The sequence below is a fragment of the Meriones unguiculatus genome, chromosome 7 (assembly GCF_030254825.1).
Source record: "Meriones unguiculatus strain TT.TT164.6M chromosome 7, Bangor_MerUng_6.1, whole genome shotgun sequence".
Lineage (NCBI taxonomy): Eukaryota > Metazoa > Chordata > Mammalia > Rodentia > Muridae > Meriones > Meriones unguiculatus.
Window position 1 is genome coordinate 106,027,870 of NC_083355.1, and position 19,489 is coordinate 106,047,358.

Below are 19,489 nucleotides of genomic sequence, written 5' to 3' on the forward strand. Positions count from 1 at the left end.
ATGCGTGTGTGCACGAGTGGGTGTGCAAGCAAGAATGCGCCTGAAGTGTTTGTACGTGTGCAGGGGTGTGCACATGGCAGCTCCCCAGTGTGTTGAGATTCTGTGTTGAGGGTGTGCTGGCATCTTGTGCATCCCAGGCTCTCAGACTCCAGGCTCCCTGGGCCACCCCCTGTGCCTCTCGGACTCCTCAGAGGCCTCAGATGCTCCCCAGGGCTGCTCATTCCCCCAGGCTGCTGCCTGCTTCCTTCTTCAAAACACCACCCTCTCTGGCAGCCGGCCTGGACCTGACCTGACAGCTGCTAAGGCTACAGGTAGCGGGTGTGTCTTCTGGGATCCAGACATTCCCTTCCCAGCATCTTTGAGGGTGAGAAGCCGTGCAGTGGCTACTCCTCCTGAAGGCCTCGATCAAGACCCATCCAGAGCAGCACCTTCTAGGCGTCCCTAGCTGGGCTCATCTGGGGAGTTGGGCTGGGACCTGTGTGAGCAGGAAGGCAGGTGAAGGCAGTCCCAGGGTCCTAGAATCCTGTTGCTTGTCACACCCTCCTCATGGAGCCTCCTGGCTTCCCTGAGGACAGGGTCTGGACTCATTGGTTGTCCTGTGCTGGCCAGCAAAATGGAAGGCCTCACTTACTCTGCAGCAATCTATTTTTTTTTTTTAAACCTCACCCTCAAGTTCATCTCTCACCTGTAGTGTTAGGCAGTCCTCACTCTGGGGGTCACCAGCCCTCCAGCCGCAAGCTTCACTCACCTCCTGACTGCCCCCAGAAAACTCACTGTCCTGTCCTAGAGTCCTACACAGAGGCTTTGATCCAGCCTGGGCCCTGAGCCAAAAAGTCATTAAAACAAAGAGCAGTCAAGGAGAGGGGAAAATATCCCTTCTGGCTGGAGAAAGCCAAACATTACCACTCCAGGCTCTGGCAATCCCAGGGGCGCAGGGAGGGTGGGAGTGGGGGCAGGTCAGGTGCAGCCAGGAGCTGAAGCCATGGGAGCGATGGTTTGGGGGTGGCTGCAAGTTTGACAGGCAGAGTTCAGGGCCTGACTTCTGCCTGCCAAGGCCCGGAGAAATATGCAGCCCCTTGGGGGAACACAACCTTGCTGGGATGAGTGTTCCAGAGGTCTGGCCTGGAGCCCCTGGCTGCTGCTGTGTCCCATAGCCAACAGGTATGGGGGACGGAGCACAATCAGGGCCATACGCATATTGCAGCCATCACTCTGTAAGACAGGTGGCAACACAGAGAAACGGAGGCTCCTCCTGAGTTCTCTGGGGTTCCCCGTGCCTGTCCCATAGCTGGCCTCCAGGAGACACAACAACAGTTATGGTACCCTCAGAAAACCTTGCTTCACTGCCAGTGTGAATCCTCACATTGTCTCAGACCCAAAGCTCCTGGCTGGTGCCAACATGAACCAAACACAATGCTTCTTGAGGACTGGTGTGTTCGTGTATGTGTGTGTCTATCATCCTGATTTGATTTGATTTTACGGTGAGTTCATCGATGACATGCCTTAATTTCCCCTCATTCATGGCTGAGTAGGGTGGGGCCCAGAGGCGGCATTTGCACAGCCAAGATCCTCGGTGAAGCCAGGACTGACGAACAGGGTGCTTGACGCTTGTGTCGATGGCCGTGCCTCAGAGCGAGGACAAGGGAGGCTGGCTGAGTTCCCCATTCACTCCCACACCTCTGGGCCTGGTGGGAAAGGGCGCAAGGGCACGGCCTGCTGAGTTCTTCTGGGTTGTGCTTGGCACAGGGGCGGGTGTTCAGTGGGCATGACATTTAGTTGATTGGCAAGCAGGGTCAGCATCCCATTAACAGGGCCTGCTGGCTGAGGGCCCAGGGGAGAAGCTGGCGCTCACAGAGGACATGTGGGGATGGATGTTCACGACGCAGGGACCCATAGAGGTGAGCTGAAGGGCAGTATAACCTAAAGCTGGTTAGAAGAAAAAAAAATGGTCCACAGGCTGTGGGAGGAGAAACCACAGGCTGGGGCCACATAGTGCTGGCTGCTGGAGGAGCTTCCTCTAGGTACTTGGCTCTGGTCGGGTGTGTCGGAGCCTGGAAGGGCTGGGCTGCCCCGTCTGTACCTGACCGCTGGCCTCCTCTGTCTCCCAGCTGCAGCCTTCCCTGGCCTCTTGAGCCTAACTGCCCCTATGATCTTTCACCGCTGGTTCCTGCAGAGGTTTGGGTTGGGTGGGGCAGGGCCGGGCCAGACCCTACTTCCTGTCCTGTGGCTTAAGTGCCAAAGCTGGCTCTACACCGCTCTCACCGGCTCTCACCAAACAGCCCCACTCAGCGTGGGCACCACCACGGTGTGGGTGATGGAAGAACTAGGCCTTTGGCTTCAGGCTTTGAGCCTGTGTTGGTTGCTAGGGTAACAGCGCCCATGGCAGGAGGCCTGGCAGCTGAGAGGAGGCGGGACATTGGAGTGCCGGGGAGTCAGCTCTGCCCCCTCCCTTTCTGCTCCAATGAGGATGTGTGTGTGTGTGTGTGTGCATGTGTGTGCTCTTGTGCTCACCAGCCTACAGCCTAGGGCTAAGGTTGGCACAACTGGGAACAGCAGCAAAGTCGGGCTCTCTTTTCTTCTTGGATCACAGTCCACACTAGTTACCTCTTATTAGTTTACTTTTGTTTTTTCAAGACAAGGTCTCACCAGGAAGGTCTGGCTGCCTTGTAACTCACTCTGTAGACTAGGCTGGACTTGAACTCACGGAGATCCTCCTGACTCTGCCTCCCAAGTGCTGGGATCAAAGGTGTGCACCACTATGCCAGGCTCTAGTGATCTCTTTTAACTTAATCTTTTTTAACTGTAGAAGCCCAAGGCACTGATCACGAGGGCTCTAATGTGTGAATTTTGACGGGATTGTAGTGAAGATGATGATGAGATGATTATTATTATTATTTTGTAGTGAATATTATTAAAAAAAAATGCAGCCATTAAGCTTGGGGCTGGCTGCCATCACTTTCTTAAGTGGTGAACAGTCTTGAACCAAGGAAACTTTTGATCCCAGAGCCTGGAGCTCGGCCAAGGGGATCGCTGGCTGGGGTATTCCTCCTTCAATTGACATGTCCATTCTAGCCACACGAAGGCAGGTGTTGAGGCTCCACCCAGAACTCCCACCTCCCAGGGTGCTTCTGACACCCTGTCAGGGTGTGCATCAAAGGTGCAAGTGAAGCCAATTTTTGTGCTTATGTCTGTCTGTATGCCTGTCCATTCACGTGTGTGTGCCATACAGGAAAGGCCTGGAGGGCAACCTTGATCTTCAGGAAACCTTGGCTTGTGACACACAGTCTTATATCAGAGCTAGTCTGGTGGGCCAGTCAGTGACCAGGAGTCTGATCGGTTTGGCCTTCCTAGAGGTGGGGTTACAAACCTGTGCCACCACGCTGAGCTTTTTTACGTGGGTTCTCGGGACTGATCTCACGAGGCGAGAGCTCTAGTGACTGAATGGTCTCTCCAGCCCCTGCTACGGGAGTTTTTGAGGTAAGAAAGGCTCAGGCTGCTGGGTTAAACAGAGCAGGGATCTTCTCACTTGTACGTCTCAGTCATGGGCCCCGAGGCATGTCACTTGCCTTGTGCCTTCGGTGTAAGTGGGTGGAAGGCGCCTGTGGCGAATGGGGAGACACTTTCTCGTGACGTCCTTCTTGCAGGTGTGTTGGCGTCTTCCCAACAACAACAACAAAAAATCCAAACCCAGAAGGCCTGTTTCCCTTTCCCAATTCCCTTGAGGGACAAAGGGCTCCTGGTAGCTGTTTGAGTTGGGGATTGGACAGCGAGGAACAGAGCAGGTAGCTGGGGCCAGATTTTGAGATTTTTGGAGGTTCTGAGTCATTTTGAAATTTAAGTGGTTGAAGTTTTCTCCTTTGGGCCATGGACTGTCAGGAATTGAAACTGGGTGAACTTCAAGCTTGGAAGAGTTCTGGGTACACCACAGGTGCCAGGAAAGGTGCCTTACCACTCACCCGTAGGCACCAGCGTCTGGGCTTCTGCCAGGGTGAACTGGTGGCTGAAGGGGTCACTGAGAGAGCAGACGAAGGTCTTTGCTCTGGGCTGGTATCTCCTCTACTTGTATCAGAGCCTACCGTCTGCCCTAGGGAAAATGGAGGCCACAAGGCCAGCCCTGGCCTTCACTTCCCCATCTGCTGTGCTCCTCAGGGCCCGGATGTGTCTGCAGCGGCCAGAGCAGACCTGTGTGCTTCTGTCCTTTTATTTCCTTGTCTAAGTCCTATGCCTTGGGCTGGCCAGCATGGTGCTGATGTGTCCTGGACAGTGGAGCTTGCCTGGGAAGGACAGAAGCTTGGCTGTGAGAAAAGCACCTCCCAATCCTTCATAGTCCTTTCTATCCCAGGGGAGTCTGACCAACGTCACCAGTAACTTCCACGCTCCTTACATGGATGCTAGCCTTTACATATTCCAAGGTCTGCGCACCTCCTCCATTCAGCTGGTGCTGCACCAGCTCTGGGGTCAACAGGACAAGGGAGTGGAGACTCCATTTCAGGCAGAGAAACTGAGGCAGTGGGAAACAGTGCAGGGTGTCCTAGCTGTCAGCAGCAGTGCAAGGGACCATAGGGCCCAGGCCATTGAGAGACAAGGATGGAAGGGCTGTCACCCAGGCCGCCTTGTGCCCCTGGCAGCCTGGCTTTCAGTAAGCTGGGAGCCCAGGATGGCCAGAGCAAACAAAGGGTCCCCACAGCCTCAACCTTGTCCAGACCCAAGCACCGTCTGGCTGAGCCTCTACTTCCTGAGCTGACTGCTAGGACAGGCTGGGTTGCTGGAACCCTTCCTAAAAAGGAATCAAGCTGTGGTGGCCCAAGCTATTTTTAACCAATTGTGTTGAAAATCCCAAGTGCGGGTAACATCATGTGTTTTCTTTTTGAGAGGGAAAATAGGAGATTCCCACACCCTCCCCTCCTTGGGCGGAGTCTCACATAGATCTGTCCCCACAGGAATCTGGCAATTAACCTGCCGGTGGCTGTCTGGCCTGGAGTTTCTGGGCTCAGGGCTTGTGGCCAGAGGCTCACAGAAGTTTCACCACTGGCCTGGGCTCTCAGGGTTATGTAGGGGTCAGCCCATATTTCAAGTGGGTTGTCTTTGTCCCCATCTCCATGTCAGTCCTTACTGTTTTTAAAATACAACTTTTGGGGCTGAAGAAAAAAAAAAAAAAACACTCAGTGTTTAAGAGCCCTGACTGCTCTTTGAGAGAACTTTAGTTCAGTTTTCAGCACCCACTTCACGTGGACCACAACCACCAATAACTCTACCACCAGAGGACCCAGCACCCACTTCTGGCCTCTGAGTCAGGTGGATCTCCATGAGTTCAAGGTCAGCCTGGTCTGCAGACAGCCAAAGCTACACAAAGAAACACCTCCATCTTAAAAACAAATAAACAAACAAACAAACAATAAAATAAAATAAAATAAAAACAAGAAAGCTAGCAGAATGAGAACAGTGTTAAGAGGCAGGGCCTACCACAGAAGATCTGCTGTGGGCACTGCGTCCTCATGCGTGTGTTAAGGCTGCTGTTGGGGGAGTGGGTTCTTGGAGGATGAGCTGGTCCTCTCCTTCATCTTCTTTCCCTTGCTCCTCCGTCACGGGACGGTACAGCTAGGAGGTCCTCTCCAGAGGCTCCCTCACCCCACCGTGCATTTTACAGCTTCTGCATTCTGCAGCCAACACATTCTTGTTCTTTGTACATTACACAGGAAGTGGCATTTTGCAACAGTAGCACAAATGGACCGGGGCAGAGAATGGTGTTGTTCGGGGACCTCTATGCACACACTGGTCCCTGTCCCTTCAGGACCACCTTAGGGGCAGATACTCCTGTATCTTAGGCACAGATACTCCAGCGCCTTTGACGATTTTGTTGCCATTAAAATCCTGTTTTATCAACCTTGGCTAGGTCTTTCACATGAGTGCTTGGCAGGAGCTGGAACCCCCCCCCCCAGAAGACTACCCAGAAACATGTAAGCTGAGGTGCTAGATAGAGTGAGTACAAGAGTGACTAAAAGTTGAGGTTTTGGAGTCAGGAAACCTGGACTTCAATTTTATTTATTTATTTATTTATTTTTTTAAGACACGGTTTCTCTGTGTAGACTTGGTTGTCCCAGACTCACTTTGTAGATCTGGCTGGCCTTGAACTCACAGAGATCCCTCTCCCTCTGCCTCCCCGAGTGCTGGGATTACAGGTGTGTGCCACTGTGCCCGGTTGGATTTGAACCTTCCATCTTTGAGCAGGCCTATTCTTTCTTCACCAGTGTCTGTAACAGCAGCGCCTACTTCACGGCACTGCTGAGACGCTTTGTCTCCACTGCCAATCCGACTGGCTCAAGAAAGGCCGGACAGGCCAGCAAGGCACACTGCTGGCCATGGAAATTAATGGAGGGAGTGCGGTGCTTTATCTTCTCAGCTTGGTGGGATTCAGAATCACCTCAGAGATAAAGTCCTGGGCTTGCCTGTGAGTCATTTTCAAGACTGGGTTAGTTGAGGTGGGGAGACCCATTCTGTAGGTGGGCGACAACATCCCACGGCCTGAAGCTCTCTGCACTGAAGGAAATGGAGAAGGCAGCTGAATGCCGGCCTTCAACTGACTGGGAACCCAGCATGGCAGCTTTCTCTGGTTCCTGCTTCTGGTTCCTGCCTCCAGGCCTTCACTGCCAAACCCCAAAGCAGGAGTCAAACTCAAGCTTTTCCTTCCTCCTCAAGCTCTGTTGGGTATTTCTTGCAGCAACAAGAAAAGTAACTAATGCATCCAGAAAAGACCTCTCCTGTGTGAGGGCTGCCTCCTGCAAAGGCTGGAGGACAGGCTCCAAGAAAAGAAGATCCTTGGTACAGATTTTCTCTCTTCCTTTCCCATCCTCCCCCTCTCTTCCTGTTCCCCTCTCTCTCCATGTCTCTATTCCTTTCTCCCTCACTCCTTCCTACTCCCTCCTCCTTTCTCTTTCTCTCTCCCTCTTTCTCTCTTAACCCCCTTTCCTTTCTCTCTCCCTCCTCTACCCTTCCCTTTTCCCTCTCCATTTCCTGGTTGCTATGAGTCATATCACACCTCCATGCCCTTCCGTCAGTTATGGTATTCCACCTTACTATGGCCCAGAAACAATGGACCCAGCTGGCCAAGAACCTGAGCCAAACCTCTGAAGCCTTTTCTGTACTTTGTCTCAGACATTCGTCACAGTGATGAAAGACTGATGGAAGGATGTTGTGAGGGTAAATTGACACACGTAGGACATGCAGAATGATACCTGCTACACAACAATTGACCAATAACTGTGAGCTAGCATAAATTACCCCTAACACATGTAACACTACAGTGTGAAAGGACTTAATTGGTGACACTTCCGTCTAATTAACTGACAGTACTCCACATGATGGTGGGTTGTCTCTATACTGTCCATAAAGAGTTTAACGACGAAGGAATCTTCAGTGAACAGGTCTAGGAAGTGTGATGTGTAGTATGATTCTATGGTTTTGAACATGTCTGCTCCAGGTTCCAAAGTAAGCCTGAGACCAGTGACTCTCCGGGAAGCTTCTAGGCTTTCAGAACTGGGGCTGCTGAGTCATCGGCTTCACAGACTGAGCAGCGACTGCGTTCTCCACTACCCATGCTCGCGGCAGCTACCATTGGGCTATCCAGCTCCTGCACTGCTAGCCATTCTGAGCAAATCCCTTTTCCATGCTGTGTGCATACACATGCCATGGCTGCAGCCTCCCTGGGACCCTTGGCCGGTGGTGGTGGGTCACACAGAGAGCACGCGGGATGAAAGGGTCTCTGCAGATCTTGAGTTGGGGAGACAAGCCTGCATGATCCAGGCAGTCCAACACAATCTCAGGTTCTTATGCACGAAAGAGAGAAACAGCAGAGTCAGGGTAGAGACAGTTAGTTAGTGACCTTGCAAATGCGCTTCTGGCTTGGAGGTGGAAGGGGGCACGAGATGAGGGCCCTGGATGAGGGCCGCCTGGAACAGTACGACAATGTAAGAAATAGCGTCTCCTCCATGACACTTAGATGGAAAACATCTTACCTTTGCCTTGGTTTTTGCCCCATAGAATTCACTTCAGACTTTTCCAGAGCTGCAAGTAATAAATGTGTGCAGTTCCAAGGAACTGACTCAGCTTCCTAGCATTTGATTATAGCAGTAAGAGGACACTGAAGCAGTAGGCATATATTTTATAATAATAAAAAAAGAAACCTCACCATTAAAAAAACAAAACAAAACAAAACCTTGGCTGGGAAAAGTATAAGGAAACACTGGAGGCCAACTAACTCAAGAACAGAAAGGTGTTTATTTTTGCTCACAGTGTTGGTGGTTTATGGACTTGGTGCCTGATGGACTTGGTGCCTGAATTGGCTCAAGTCCAACAAAGGACCTCACAGTGACAGTGATTACAATGCCTGGAGTAATAGAGGAGCAAGGGGCCACCTCTCTAAGAGGAGGAGGAGAATTCGGGATGAAGCCAAACTGGAGATTTTTGTAACAAGCCTCTTGTGAGATTTCCCAAAGAGGACCACCAGAATGATTTCTCCCGGGAACACCTCTAATGTCCTAAGGCCCTCAACTAGGCCCCTCTTTCAAGGGTTTACCACCTTCCATAGCGTGGCTCTGCAGACCAAGCCTTTGGACACCAGGGACCTCGGTCCCTCTGCTAAAATCATAGCCAGCGTCATCCCCACTCGGGACTCTGTCTCTCCATGCAGACGGGTGCAGACAGACAGAAGGAGATTTTCAAAACAAGGAGGTGAAATCTAAAAATCTCTCTAAGAGTTACAAGGTCAGAGATTTTGAAAACACTACTGAAAATATCACTGGTTCTGAGCTCTGTTCATTTTCACTTTTTTTTTATGTAAAAAGTCACAACTATCTACCATCTATCTATCTATCTATCTATCTATCTATCTATCTATCTATCTATCTATCTATCATCTATCTTCTGTCTCTCTATCATCTGCCAGTCTGTCTACTTCTCTGCTTATCTGTGTGCATGGGCAAGTATGCCCTAGTGTGCACGTGGTGGCCAGAGGACAACTTGGAGACAAGGTGAGTCTGTCCTTCCACCATGTGGGTTCTGGGGATGAAGCTCTGGCCATCAGCCCTGTGCTGGGCCATCTTGCCCATCAGTTTTTAGGGGCGAGGTTGAAGTTAGTTACATCTGGACAACCACATGTCAAAGCACTAGAGGGATCTCAGGTCCAGTGTGTCCTTTCGTCTAGGGGAGGATTGCCCCCCCCATGGCTCCTCCCTGCCGACAAAGGCGGGCGGGCCTTTCTCTTGACTACCTGATGTAAGGTCCCCCATTCACACCTGAGGACTCCCCTCTGCCAGTTCTCCCTCTCTAGGTGTTGCCTACCCACACCCTGCTCTGCTCTGTCTTCCCAGACTCCCCCCAACCCACCCAGCTCAGACAACCCGTCCCCAGTCCAGGCCTCTGGGACCAGTCATACGGGATTCTCCAGGTGCAGAGGCTGAGCAAGGAAGGCCTCACTGCTGCTTAGATGGGGTCATGCCAGGAGACTTGGGGAGCTCCATCTTCAGGCAGCCATACCTCCTGGGGTGCAGCTGAGAGTCAGCGGGGTGGGGGTGAGGCTTGGACTCTTCTTCCTTCTGTGGCCTGTGCAGCTGTGTGGCTACGGGTGTGTGGTGTGCGTGTGTGTGTGTGTGTGTGTGTGTGTGTGTGTGTGTGTGCCCAGCTCAGCTTGTGGGCAGGCAGGTGACTGTACCACAGCCCCCGCTGTGGGAGAGCATTCTATGAGGGATCATCACACACTTGTGTTTGACATTCACTTTGAATCTTAGTAGAAAGTGTTCTCCCCACCTGGCATACAAGGAAACTGAGAGTCTGAGAGACCTGGCAACTCACCTAAGGGTCCTCAGAGCTGGGCGCCAGGCCAGGGTTAAAACTCCAGCCCAAGCCCTTGGCTCTCAGGGCTCTGCCTCAGACAGCTATGGTATGAGCCTTGTGTCACTATACCTCAGGCAGGACCCAGCGCCCAGGCATGCTCTGTCTGAGGCCAAGAAGGCCAAGGAGCACTGAGACTGGTAGACAGGATAGGCCAGGTTCTGTGCCAAACTCATCCTACCTCTTCACCTCGTCCCTCAACAGGGCCTCTGTCTCCACAGCAGCAGGACTTCTAGCTTGCCTTCCTGTGACTCCATCTGTGTAGCATAGACAGAAGGGACCTTTGGCACAGCCTGGGTGATAGTCACCTTGAGCCTTGTAGGAAGGAGGAAACCCTGTCAAAGGGACTGGCTTGCTTGGACTGGCAAGCATGGGGGTGTATGACCGAAGATGAAGGTTCCTTCTCTGTCAGAGATGACATAAGTAGTCATAGCTGGGATTCCAGCCAGATCTATGTGACCTACTGCCCAGTGGTCACTAGGGAACCCTATTGTTCTCAGGGAATGTCAGGGGCCAAGTGGCAGATGAGGGAACAGGGAACTATGGCGGAGGCTGTAGATAGCTAGATGGCTAGCTGGGGCTCCTGGTGGGGTGGGGACAGACCCGCAGAAGGTGCCACCACCTTCTTGGCACCTGTTGCCTCCAACCCAGTCAGGGCATGTGTCTGGGAGGAGTCCTGCTTGCAGGTAGGGCTAGCACCAAAGCTCTGGATGGCAGCCCTGTGAAGGAATTGGATCCTTGGTGCTCCCTGCCTAGTACCGCCCCACCCCCCGCAACCCTAACAGCTGCCTGCTGACTTAAGTCTTAGCCCAGAAGCAGGCAGGGAAGGGGCAACTGTTCCCATTTGACAGTAAGCCCCGAGAGGGACAGACTCAGGATCCCCTGGGAGGTGCAGGGCTGGTGGGTATCTCTCACCTTGCTGAGTAGGCCACAGGGCCCGGCTTTTTGGAAACTCCTATGTCTGCATGAGACGTCAGCAGGACGTCCTTTTCCTGATTCCGCCGGTGCCGTGTGGGTGGGAACAGCAGGAAATGAGTGACCAGTGGGGCTGAAAAATTGGCAAGAGAAGAGGCAGTGCGGAGGGGCTGCGTCCTGACACAGCCTGGCTCCTCTGTTGTGTGCGAGGGTCTCTGAGGCCCCACGCGTCCTGTCAACTGCTGGTCTCCCCAGACAGGTCTTAGGGGACCTGTCAAGTGTGTGGACGCTGTTGAAACGGGAAGGAGAGCCAGGAGAGTGGGAAGAGGAGGAAGTGTAGGGAGAGGTAGGAATGAACTATGCAGGGGACCACAGTCACCTGGGCACAGTGCTGTAGCGTGTTGCTTCACATACTATGAGACCTTCTGTACCAGCCTGAACAACATCCATCCGCTGGCCTTGGGAGGTAGCTGGGGGAGGGTGTGAACGAAGCAGCAGATGTTGGAGTGCTCCCATCACGAGACAAGGACAATCAGGGAGGCGGCAGGCCACATGGTAGCTCCTCTTAGGAAGTCCCTTCTCCTGCCCCAGGCCTTCAGCCACTGTGTCACCCACTCCAGCCTAGGGAGGGCCCTGAGGGCAGGATGCTGTCTGGGCTCTGACCTTTCTCTGACCAGCTGTTCTGGCTTATTTTTTGGGTGGGCGTACCCTCCCTCATGGGTCCTCCCAGCGTGCCCCAGCCTGTGTTGCTTTAGAAAGGTGTCCAGGCTACTTTCTCTGAGATGGCAGCGTGGCCCCCCGCTATGCCCGTGGCCTGGCTTCATCTGTGTACCCTCTTCCCTGTACACACTCGTCTGATTTTCCTCCAGGCTTGTCTTGGTCACAGTCAGCATTCCTGGAATTAGGGCATCTCATACATGGCTCAGTCCCCAAAGCCTCGCTCTACAGGGCAGACCTTGGCGTCTGGGAAAGATAAAGCCACAGGCTTGCATCTCATTTTTTTTTGCCAGGTTATTTCCCCAGGTGAGTGTCTTGACCTTTCCATGTCTCCTCACCCATGAATGAATGAATGAGAGAGTGAGTGAATGAATGCCCTTAGTGAGACAGGCACGGTAGGTCGGAAAGCAGGCTAGACAGCCAGGGCCTCTGGGACCTGGACACACAGACAGATGTAAGTGAGGAGCTAGAGGCTGGGAAGGAGAAAAGCGCTTACCCTTCTCAGACCTGGAGTGAGGAGCCAGCCCAGGCCGGAAGCTATCTTCTAGAGCGGCTCTCTGCACAGCTGGTGTGGGACCCTCCCTGTGCCCAGGCAGACCATTCAGAGCCCCAGAACGGGAGAGCTCTCACCCCACAAATGAGCCAACAGCGGTTCTCTGGCTGCCAGCTCTGTGAAAGACAATAGGCAGGGGTCCATTTAAAAATCATTTTTTTATTAACATCATCTTCCTGTTTAGCCAAGTGCCTGTCATGTATAAGGAATGTCGGTAAATATTCCATTTGAAGCTTCTTTGTACATATTTCCATCGATAAATAAACTCTGAATTCACATAAAAAAGTTAAACTTAAATAACTCATATTTCCTTCTCTTGTAACAGCCATATATCGGTAAAATATAAATACTCTTAGACTCAGGCTTTGTTCTAAGTAGGAGAACAGTAATTCACCACATGGTACAACTGTTGACAATAAAACTGAGAAGTTGTCAGCTGGTGTCCTGGCATGGACGAGTACTGAGGTGGGAAACAGAAAATTCACATTTGGTTTTGGGCCAAGGGAGGGGCAGGAGAGGTGGAAGGGCCGCAGAGGGCAGGGCCGTTGCTTTCATTATAGCGCTGATAAAAATAATCTGTTCTGCCACTGAATTTTAACCTGGAATACATTCTTCTACATTCTCTGATTAAGTCTGTAATCATTTCACTTAAAACCCAGGTGTCAACTAACTGAATATGGCACATAATCCATTTGGAACAACATGAGTAGATTCAGAAAATGATCGTGGATCTGGCAAAAACAACAAGAGTGGATGAATGCAGGAGGGGAGAGCGATGATTCAGGGTCGGCGTGGTTAATCCACTGTGGGCAGAGCTCCCGCCAGGGCCTCAGTACTGCAGATCTGTCCACTGGGTGACAGGATGACCCCTGGTGTCCACACAGAGCACCCTGGGCCTGCGCAGCGGGCGAGGCGGGTGGCCCCTCAGAGCACCCTGGGGATGACGGTGAAGGGCACAGCAGGGCTGCTGGCCTCCAGCTCCAGGGCCGTCAGGAAGCACTCTGTGGCTGCCGCGTCGTTGCCCTGAGCTTGGAGGACCTCGCCAAGCCCATTCCAGACCTCGTGGGCTGTCGAGTTCACCTGCACTGCGTCTCGGAGGATCTTCTCAGCTAGACTGTAGCGGCCCAGCTGGTGAAGGACCAGCGCCTGCGGAGACAGACAGTCAGACACTCAGGAGGGCCAGCTACCTGCCTGACCTGGACCCTGAGGAGGGACCCTGGAGGCAGGGAGGCATCTCCTATTCTAGGTACACAGCAAGTTCGCGCCAATCCCTGGGCTCGGGGGCAACAGTGTCAGACATTGTCTGACCACATGAAACTGCTGAAATCCTTTCGCCTTTGAACACAAATATGGCAATTTCAGCCAGGTGCATGGCTCATGGCACTCAGGAGGCTGAGGAGGTAAAGTGTGAGGCCATCCTGGGCTACAGTGAGACCCAAAAACAAACTAAAAACAAAGCAAACAAGCCCCCAAACCAAAATAACAACTACACCACCCCCAAATAGTAATTAAAAAGCAAACAAACAAAAAGCAGTTTTATATAGTTCCTCTGAAAATGTCTCATCAACCAAGTGCAAAGGTCTATAGTGACCCAGTGTGGCTGGTCTGCTGTGTCCTAGGTGACACAATCCTAAATGGGAGGGTGTCTGTCATCTGTGGCGTCACTGGTTATGACATTTAAAAGACTTTCCCAGTCTCTTGCCTTAATCAAGTGACTTATGCTAATGTCCAGTGCTCAGCCCTGTTCAGCTGTGCACACAAGTCACCTTTCTGCTTCAGTTGGGTGTTTGTGTTGATCCCCAAATATCTGACCACAGCCACGTTTCCCAGTCATGCTGGTCAGGAAGTGCCTTTTCATCTAATGGCCACACTCTTACGTAACCAGCCTTTTCTTTGTGTGGAGACACTCAGGTCATAGCCAGCCTCTACTCTTGAACGTCACACAGCTACGGCTATCTTTCTAGAGAGTGCTCTTCTGTTCTCTGAAACAGGATTTCACTTTACAGCCCACGCTGACCTCTAATTTGTGGCGATGCCCCTGCCTCTGTCTTCTAAAGGCGCAGACAGCTACTCTTGACTCGACCGTCAGCCTTTTATAGCTCCAACAGCCTCTAGTGAGATAAATTTATTGAGAAACACTTATGGTCTGTTTATAAACAGACGTGGAGGGACTGATGTGTGTGGAGGATGAAGGGTGCGGGATGTGGGGGTCATCCGGTTCCCCAGCATTCCTCACAGTGGCCTTCGGTCATCTGGAGAGTCTTTCTTTAGGGTTATGTCTCCAAAGTGGCAGTCATTGGTAGAGGCCATGGCTCCTTTTAGAGTGCTAGATTCTGCTGCTGTGGAAGACATAAAATGGCTAATCCCGCCTGCCCTTCACTCTGTGGAGCACTGGCTGTGTCATGCAGCAGACCGTAGCCAAAAACAGGGTCACCTACTATGCTCCAATAAGCCACATAGCTACCCTCTGTATCAGCGCCATGCTGTTTTAATTTCCACAACTATGAGTCATATTTTAATAGGTAGGATTAAAGTCTTTCCTCTCTACCCTTTGCTTTTAAATAGTTCCTGACCATCTTGCCTTCAACTATTAGAGACAAATGCGACAATCACTTGGTCAGTCCCTTTGGGAGTCAAACTGTATTTACGCTGAATCTCCAGGTATTCACGGAGAAGCTGATATCTTTATGGCGGACAATTTTCCTGCCCAAGAACAGGCCACAGCCTCACAGCACTCAAACATAATCCTAACTCTCCCAGTAAGCCTTGTTCCTACACGCAGCTTGTGTTTCCAAGGTGGACCTAGCCTGCTCTCACCATGTACTTTAGCACCAGGCGAGAGCAGTGGGTCAGGCCTCAGAAGTGGCAGGCACAGTGGCAGCTGTGGCCTGAGCCACGTGTGGGTGATAGAACAGGGCGTACAGCGGGCACTCTCAGAGCACCCAGAAAACCGGCATCTGCAGCAGCTAGCGTCTAGACCCGGAGGACAACTTCAGCTGACCCTTCCTTGGGACGCGTGCCCTGCAGGTGCCTAAAAGGTTGAACTGACTTCTGAGCTACCTGCTGGGCCGAGCTGGCGGTCAGTGGGATGGCAGCCAAGAAGCCCTGTGGAAGTCCTCTGCTGGGGTTACAGAAGAGAGAATCCTAGCTCTGGGGGGACAGGGTCCAGGAAGTCTTGGTGGGTGGAGGAGGAGGAAATAGAAACAGAGGGTGGGGAGCAAGAACTGATGGCGATGGCAGTGGCAGGTGGGCCATCTCAGAGACCCTATCCCAGTGTACGCTGGTTCACTCTTAGCCTCTCCATCCCTCCGAGAGTGTGGGAACTGGATAGGAACAGGGAGAGATGTTCAGCCTCCGGGCCGGCCTGCCTGAAGGAATGAGAACAACCGCTGCCGTACAGACAGCAAATGCTTACCCAGCATCTGGGACATGCTCAGCACTGCCCCATGTGCATTTGATTCCCTAGGGGACATCATAGCTCTCTGGGAAGGCATGGCCAAGCCCAATATGTACCAGGCTGAGGGGCATTCTCAGTCTCTAAAAGACAGTGAATTCCAGCTGTGGACAATCATCTTATCAGGTGACTCCCACCTTTTCAGGTGAGCAAAAAACGGCTCCTCCATGCCTCTGGTCCCCTGGAGGAAATGTGACAACCCAACATCATCATGCAACTCGAGGGCCAGACAGCAGCACATTAGGGCTAAAGAGCTCCTGCCTGCTCCTTCTAGGGGGTGTCATTGGCCTAGCTCTCTCTGGAACCTCCCAAGCAGCAAACAATAGATGGATGCAGGCAGGGTCTGGAAGGTGGCAGCAAGCAGCAGTGTGCAGGGGTCACAACAGGCCCGTCTCATCTCTCTGGACGCATTTCAGTATGTCATGATTCTGAACACACTTGAGAAGAGGGTGCTGGGTGGGTTCTAGGTGAGGAGCTACACCATAGGCCTCTGGCAAGAGACAAGGTAAAGGGCACCTTGGCACAAAGGCATCCTGCTTACTTCTCTACAGGTGGGACAAGGGGCCTGTTCTGTGTTCCAGGTCCATGCTGCTCCTGTGGCTTTGAGTGGCAATTCAAGGTTGAGGCTGTGGCTATGGCAGGGGACCCGTGGCTCGTTGACAGCACACTCCAGTGTATACAGATGACATCAAGTAGCCACACTGTTTTCTCCGTTTCTCTGACCACTAGCTGACTGCATTGTTCCCCACCCCTCGCCTCATGCTATGACTGGGGAATTGCTCCTCTTCAACGCGCAGGGTTCTCCAGCTGTGGCCAGCAGCGTGGGAACTTCCTGCTCATTTATTCATGGCTCAGGAGGACTCCTTGCCTTCCTATTGCCTGGGCTGGCTGGGGTGTCCTGTTAGCCAAAAAGTGGGCCAGTGTGGGGACTTGGAAAGTATTGTTCTCTCAGAGGCCACTGGTTTCACTCTGCTGAGACAGGTCCCCCAGTCCCTAGGCTAGGAATTTTGTCTTGATGTAGCAGCTACTGAATATGTGTGCAGCCTGCTGTGAGGGCTCCAGGGTATAGGGCAGAGCAGGTCTACTTTGCTAAAAGTCCTCAGAGCAAAGCCCCATGGGTGCAATTGATTGACACCATCAATGCTAGTGCTGGTGGGGGATAGTGGTGGTGGTGTCTCTGTGGTTCCCCACTGGTTAGGCCTTGGCCCTTCACAGACCTAGGCCTGACGTAAGAGACAGGTTGCTACTCTCAGGTGACCCCAGACCTTCCCAAGCAATGTGTTCTGAGGAATTAATTCCTAAAGCTGGAGGCTTATGGGGATTGCCAGTGTGGGCTTGTCATAGGAATGAAAGGTAGGCCTTTCTCCATCTCCCTGTGAGCCAAGGCCAGCTGGGGAATTGGTCCTACTACAGGAGCTACCCTACCATAGCATGCTCTTGCTAAGCAAAAGGTTGGCCAGAGTGGTTGGCAGTTGACCATGTGACTAGGCCCTTCCAGGCTCTGCCCTGGCCTTGAAGAGCAATCCTGTACTAGAGCACCAAAATCCCTTCCTCTCTTCCTTTCTCCTCTCCAAAGACCAGAAGCCTCACTCCAGAGCTTTGCATTGAACTGTTCCCGCTGCCGCTAGCTGTAGCCTTTTAGACAGGATGGTGGCCACTGGGCACACTGCTGTGCCCTTTCACTTCTCTACCTCAGTCAGCCTGGCCCTTCCTGGAGGATCTCCAGTCCATCCATGTCCTGGGCCTCCAAATTCCCTGAGGAGCACAGGATCCACTGCTTCCCACAAGTAGGCTAGGAGCACTGGCTCTCAGCAAGAGAAAGCGAAGATGAAAAACATACTCCATGACCCTAGAACTTACAACTCCCTCCCTTGCATCGAAATGGATACGACCTAAGGGGTGACAGTCCAGACATGCTGGGACACAGATGGGTGCAATGCAGGCCTGTCTTAAGAGCAGTGAATGGTCTAAGGACACCAAGCCCTATTCAGTGCTAGGTGCTGGGTCAACCTCCATCCTCCTTGACTACTCCCAGGGTGGATGCTACTACAGATCTCTGCCGAGCAGAGCACCTACGCCAGCCGTGTGGAGCTGAGACTGAACTGTGACGCATATGTGTGTCCTCACCACTGGGTCCCCTCATTCTTGCAGAGTGTGAGGGAACAGGAGCTCCCTGAGAGTCCCTTTCATCAGACACAAATGCAGACAGCTTCCCAAGCTTGTAATTATTCTAATCAGGTGTTTTATACAAATAAGATCTTGGTGATGTACCAAATTAGAAATAAAGGATTAAATTAAACCTGTTATTTCAAGTAAGAGAAAATGGACTTGGCTAGTTTGAGGGCAATTAGCATCTGCCTTTTTGTTGTGGTAATTGCTGCCCTAGACTCAACACCTTGCCACATGCTTAGAGAGTACACAGGAGCCCTGGGAAGACCATGGCTCATGAGTAGGAAGCCTTCCAGACCAAAGCTCCTCTGGGAATCTTGGGCATCTCCATGGTGCTCTGCCCAGGAGCAAGGGCAGCCATTTGCTGAGCTCAAGGCAAGCCACAGTCTATTGCCTATCCCAGGGGTATTGGCATGGGGAGGCGATATCCATGAAAAAGCATCCTTCTCAAAGAAGCCGTGCTAAAAATTCATGTGCTCAGCTGTAGTTGGGGCCAGGTGTCCTGTCTCCAGCTGGCTGTACTTTTCCCAGGCAGTGACTGGGGAATGAGTGCTGGGCGCTCTCCAGGCAGGCTATGGATGTCTCTTGTGCCCCATCAGTCCCTGCACTGTCTCCAGGTAGCCATCTGTTACTCACTGGACTTTTAATAGCTTTGTTCCTACTTCTAGGTCAGAAGTGCCATCATTGCAACCCTGCAGGGGGCAGGGTTAGGGCAAGTGGCTCAAGGCAGCGATATTTGATGGCCCCTCAAAACCCACAGGAGCACAAACACCTGGGGCCAGCAGCTGGCATGCGAGGAGCCCAGGGTAACTTCGAGCACTTGCTTAACTGGCTGTGAGAGATGTTACACAACTGCAGAGAATCCTCTCCCGGCCCTGCTTCTTCACTGAGCGTTGCTGTGGGTGATGACAGGGCAGGACTAGATGCTCTCCATCACCTCAGCAAGCCCTGAAAACAACCCCTGGATTTAAGAATATGACCTGACCATTAACTGAGCACAGATCCAGACCAGTGCCCTGCCGTGGCTCTTCATGCTGGCTAGGGGAAGAGCAAAGGCTCCTTTCTTTCTTTCTTTTTTCTTTTTTGTACCCATGAGTTGGTACTGCTGTGATGGTCAACTGAAGCAGTGGGAGACTGTCTGTTCCAGAGAGAGTTGGGCTCAAACTCAAACAGGCTTTATAGGACAGGGGAACAGGCTGAGTCTGTACTCACGGCAGTTTGGATGAGGAGCAGCACACACCAGTGATCAGAAACAATAGGCCAGGGATACTTTAACAAACCCTTTTCTTTAAATCAGAGCCTGACTGAACTATTGCCACTCGGAAGCCCACAGGGAACAATAATGGCTTGGACAGGATGGCTGCTGGTGGTGCTGGAACACAGAGCCTTGGGCCGTCCTGGGGCTCCCCGCAGCTGCCCTCCTCCTCTGAAGCATTAGAAGAGCTGTCTGTGATGCAGCACAGGGGACCTCTATCAGCCCACCCTGCTTCCCACTGACTCCCGCAGAAGGACCTGAAGCAGCACCAATAGGTGCGGGGGTGGGGATGGGGGAGGGGCTGTCCTCGGTTTCTCTATCCAGAGCCCAGCAGCTACGGGGTAAGGCCTGGCCTCCACTAGGCTCTCTGTTTCTGTTGTTTGCTCTGAGCTCTGTATGTGTCCAGGATAACTGCGCCAGTCTGGAAGGCTGGCTCGATGCCAGGTGTCCTCAGTCCAGCCACCTGCCTGCATTCCTCTGCCCATGCCCGCCTGAGCACACTGCAGGAGGGCTAACACACAGCCACTCGGCTCCCTGGAGA

At 52.4% G+C, this 19,489-nt stretch overlaps 1 protein-coding gene across 7 annotated transcripts in view; it reads right to left on the reverse strand.

Annotated features, from left to right (window-relative positions):
• Positions 1-12,209: 12,209 nt before the first annotated feature.
• Positions 12,210-19,489, reverse strand: part of Ttc7b (tetratricopeptide repeat domain 7B) — a 200,139-nt gene continuing 192,859 nt past the window's right edge. For all 7 annotated transcript variants that reach the window (XM_060388045.1, XM_060388042.1, XM_060388040.1 and 4 more), the window contains one exon: positions 12,210-13,216. In XM_060388045.1, the coding sequence (XP_060244028.1) occupies positions 12,995-13,216 (222 nt within the window). In that variant the 3' untranslated portion in view covers positions 12,210-12,994. The remainder of the gene's footprint in view (positions 13,217-19,489) is intronic.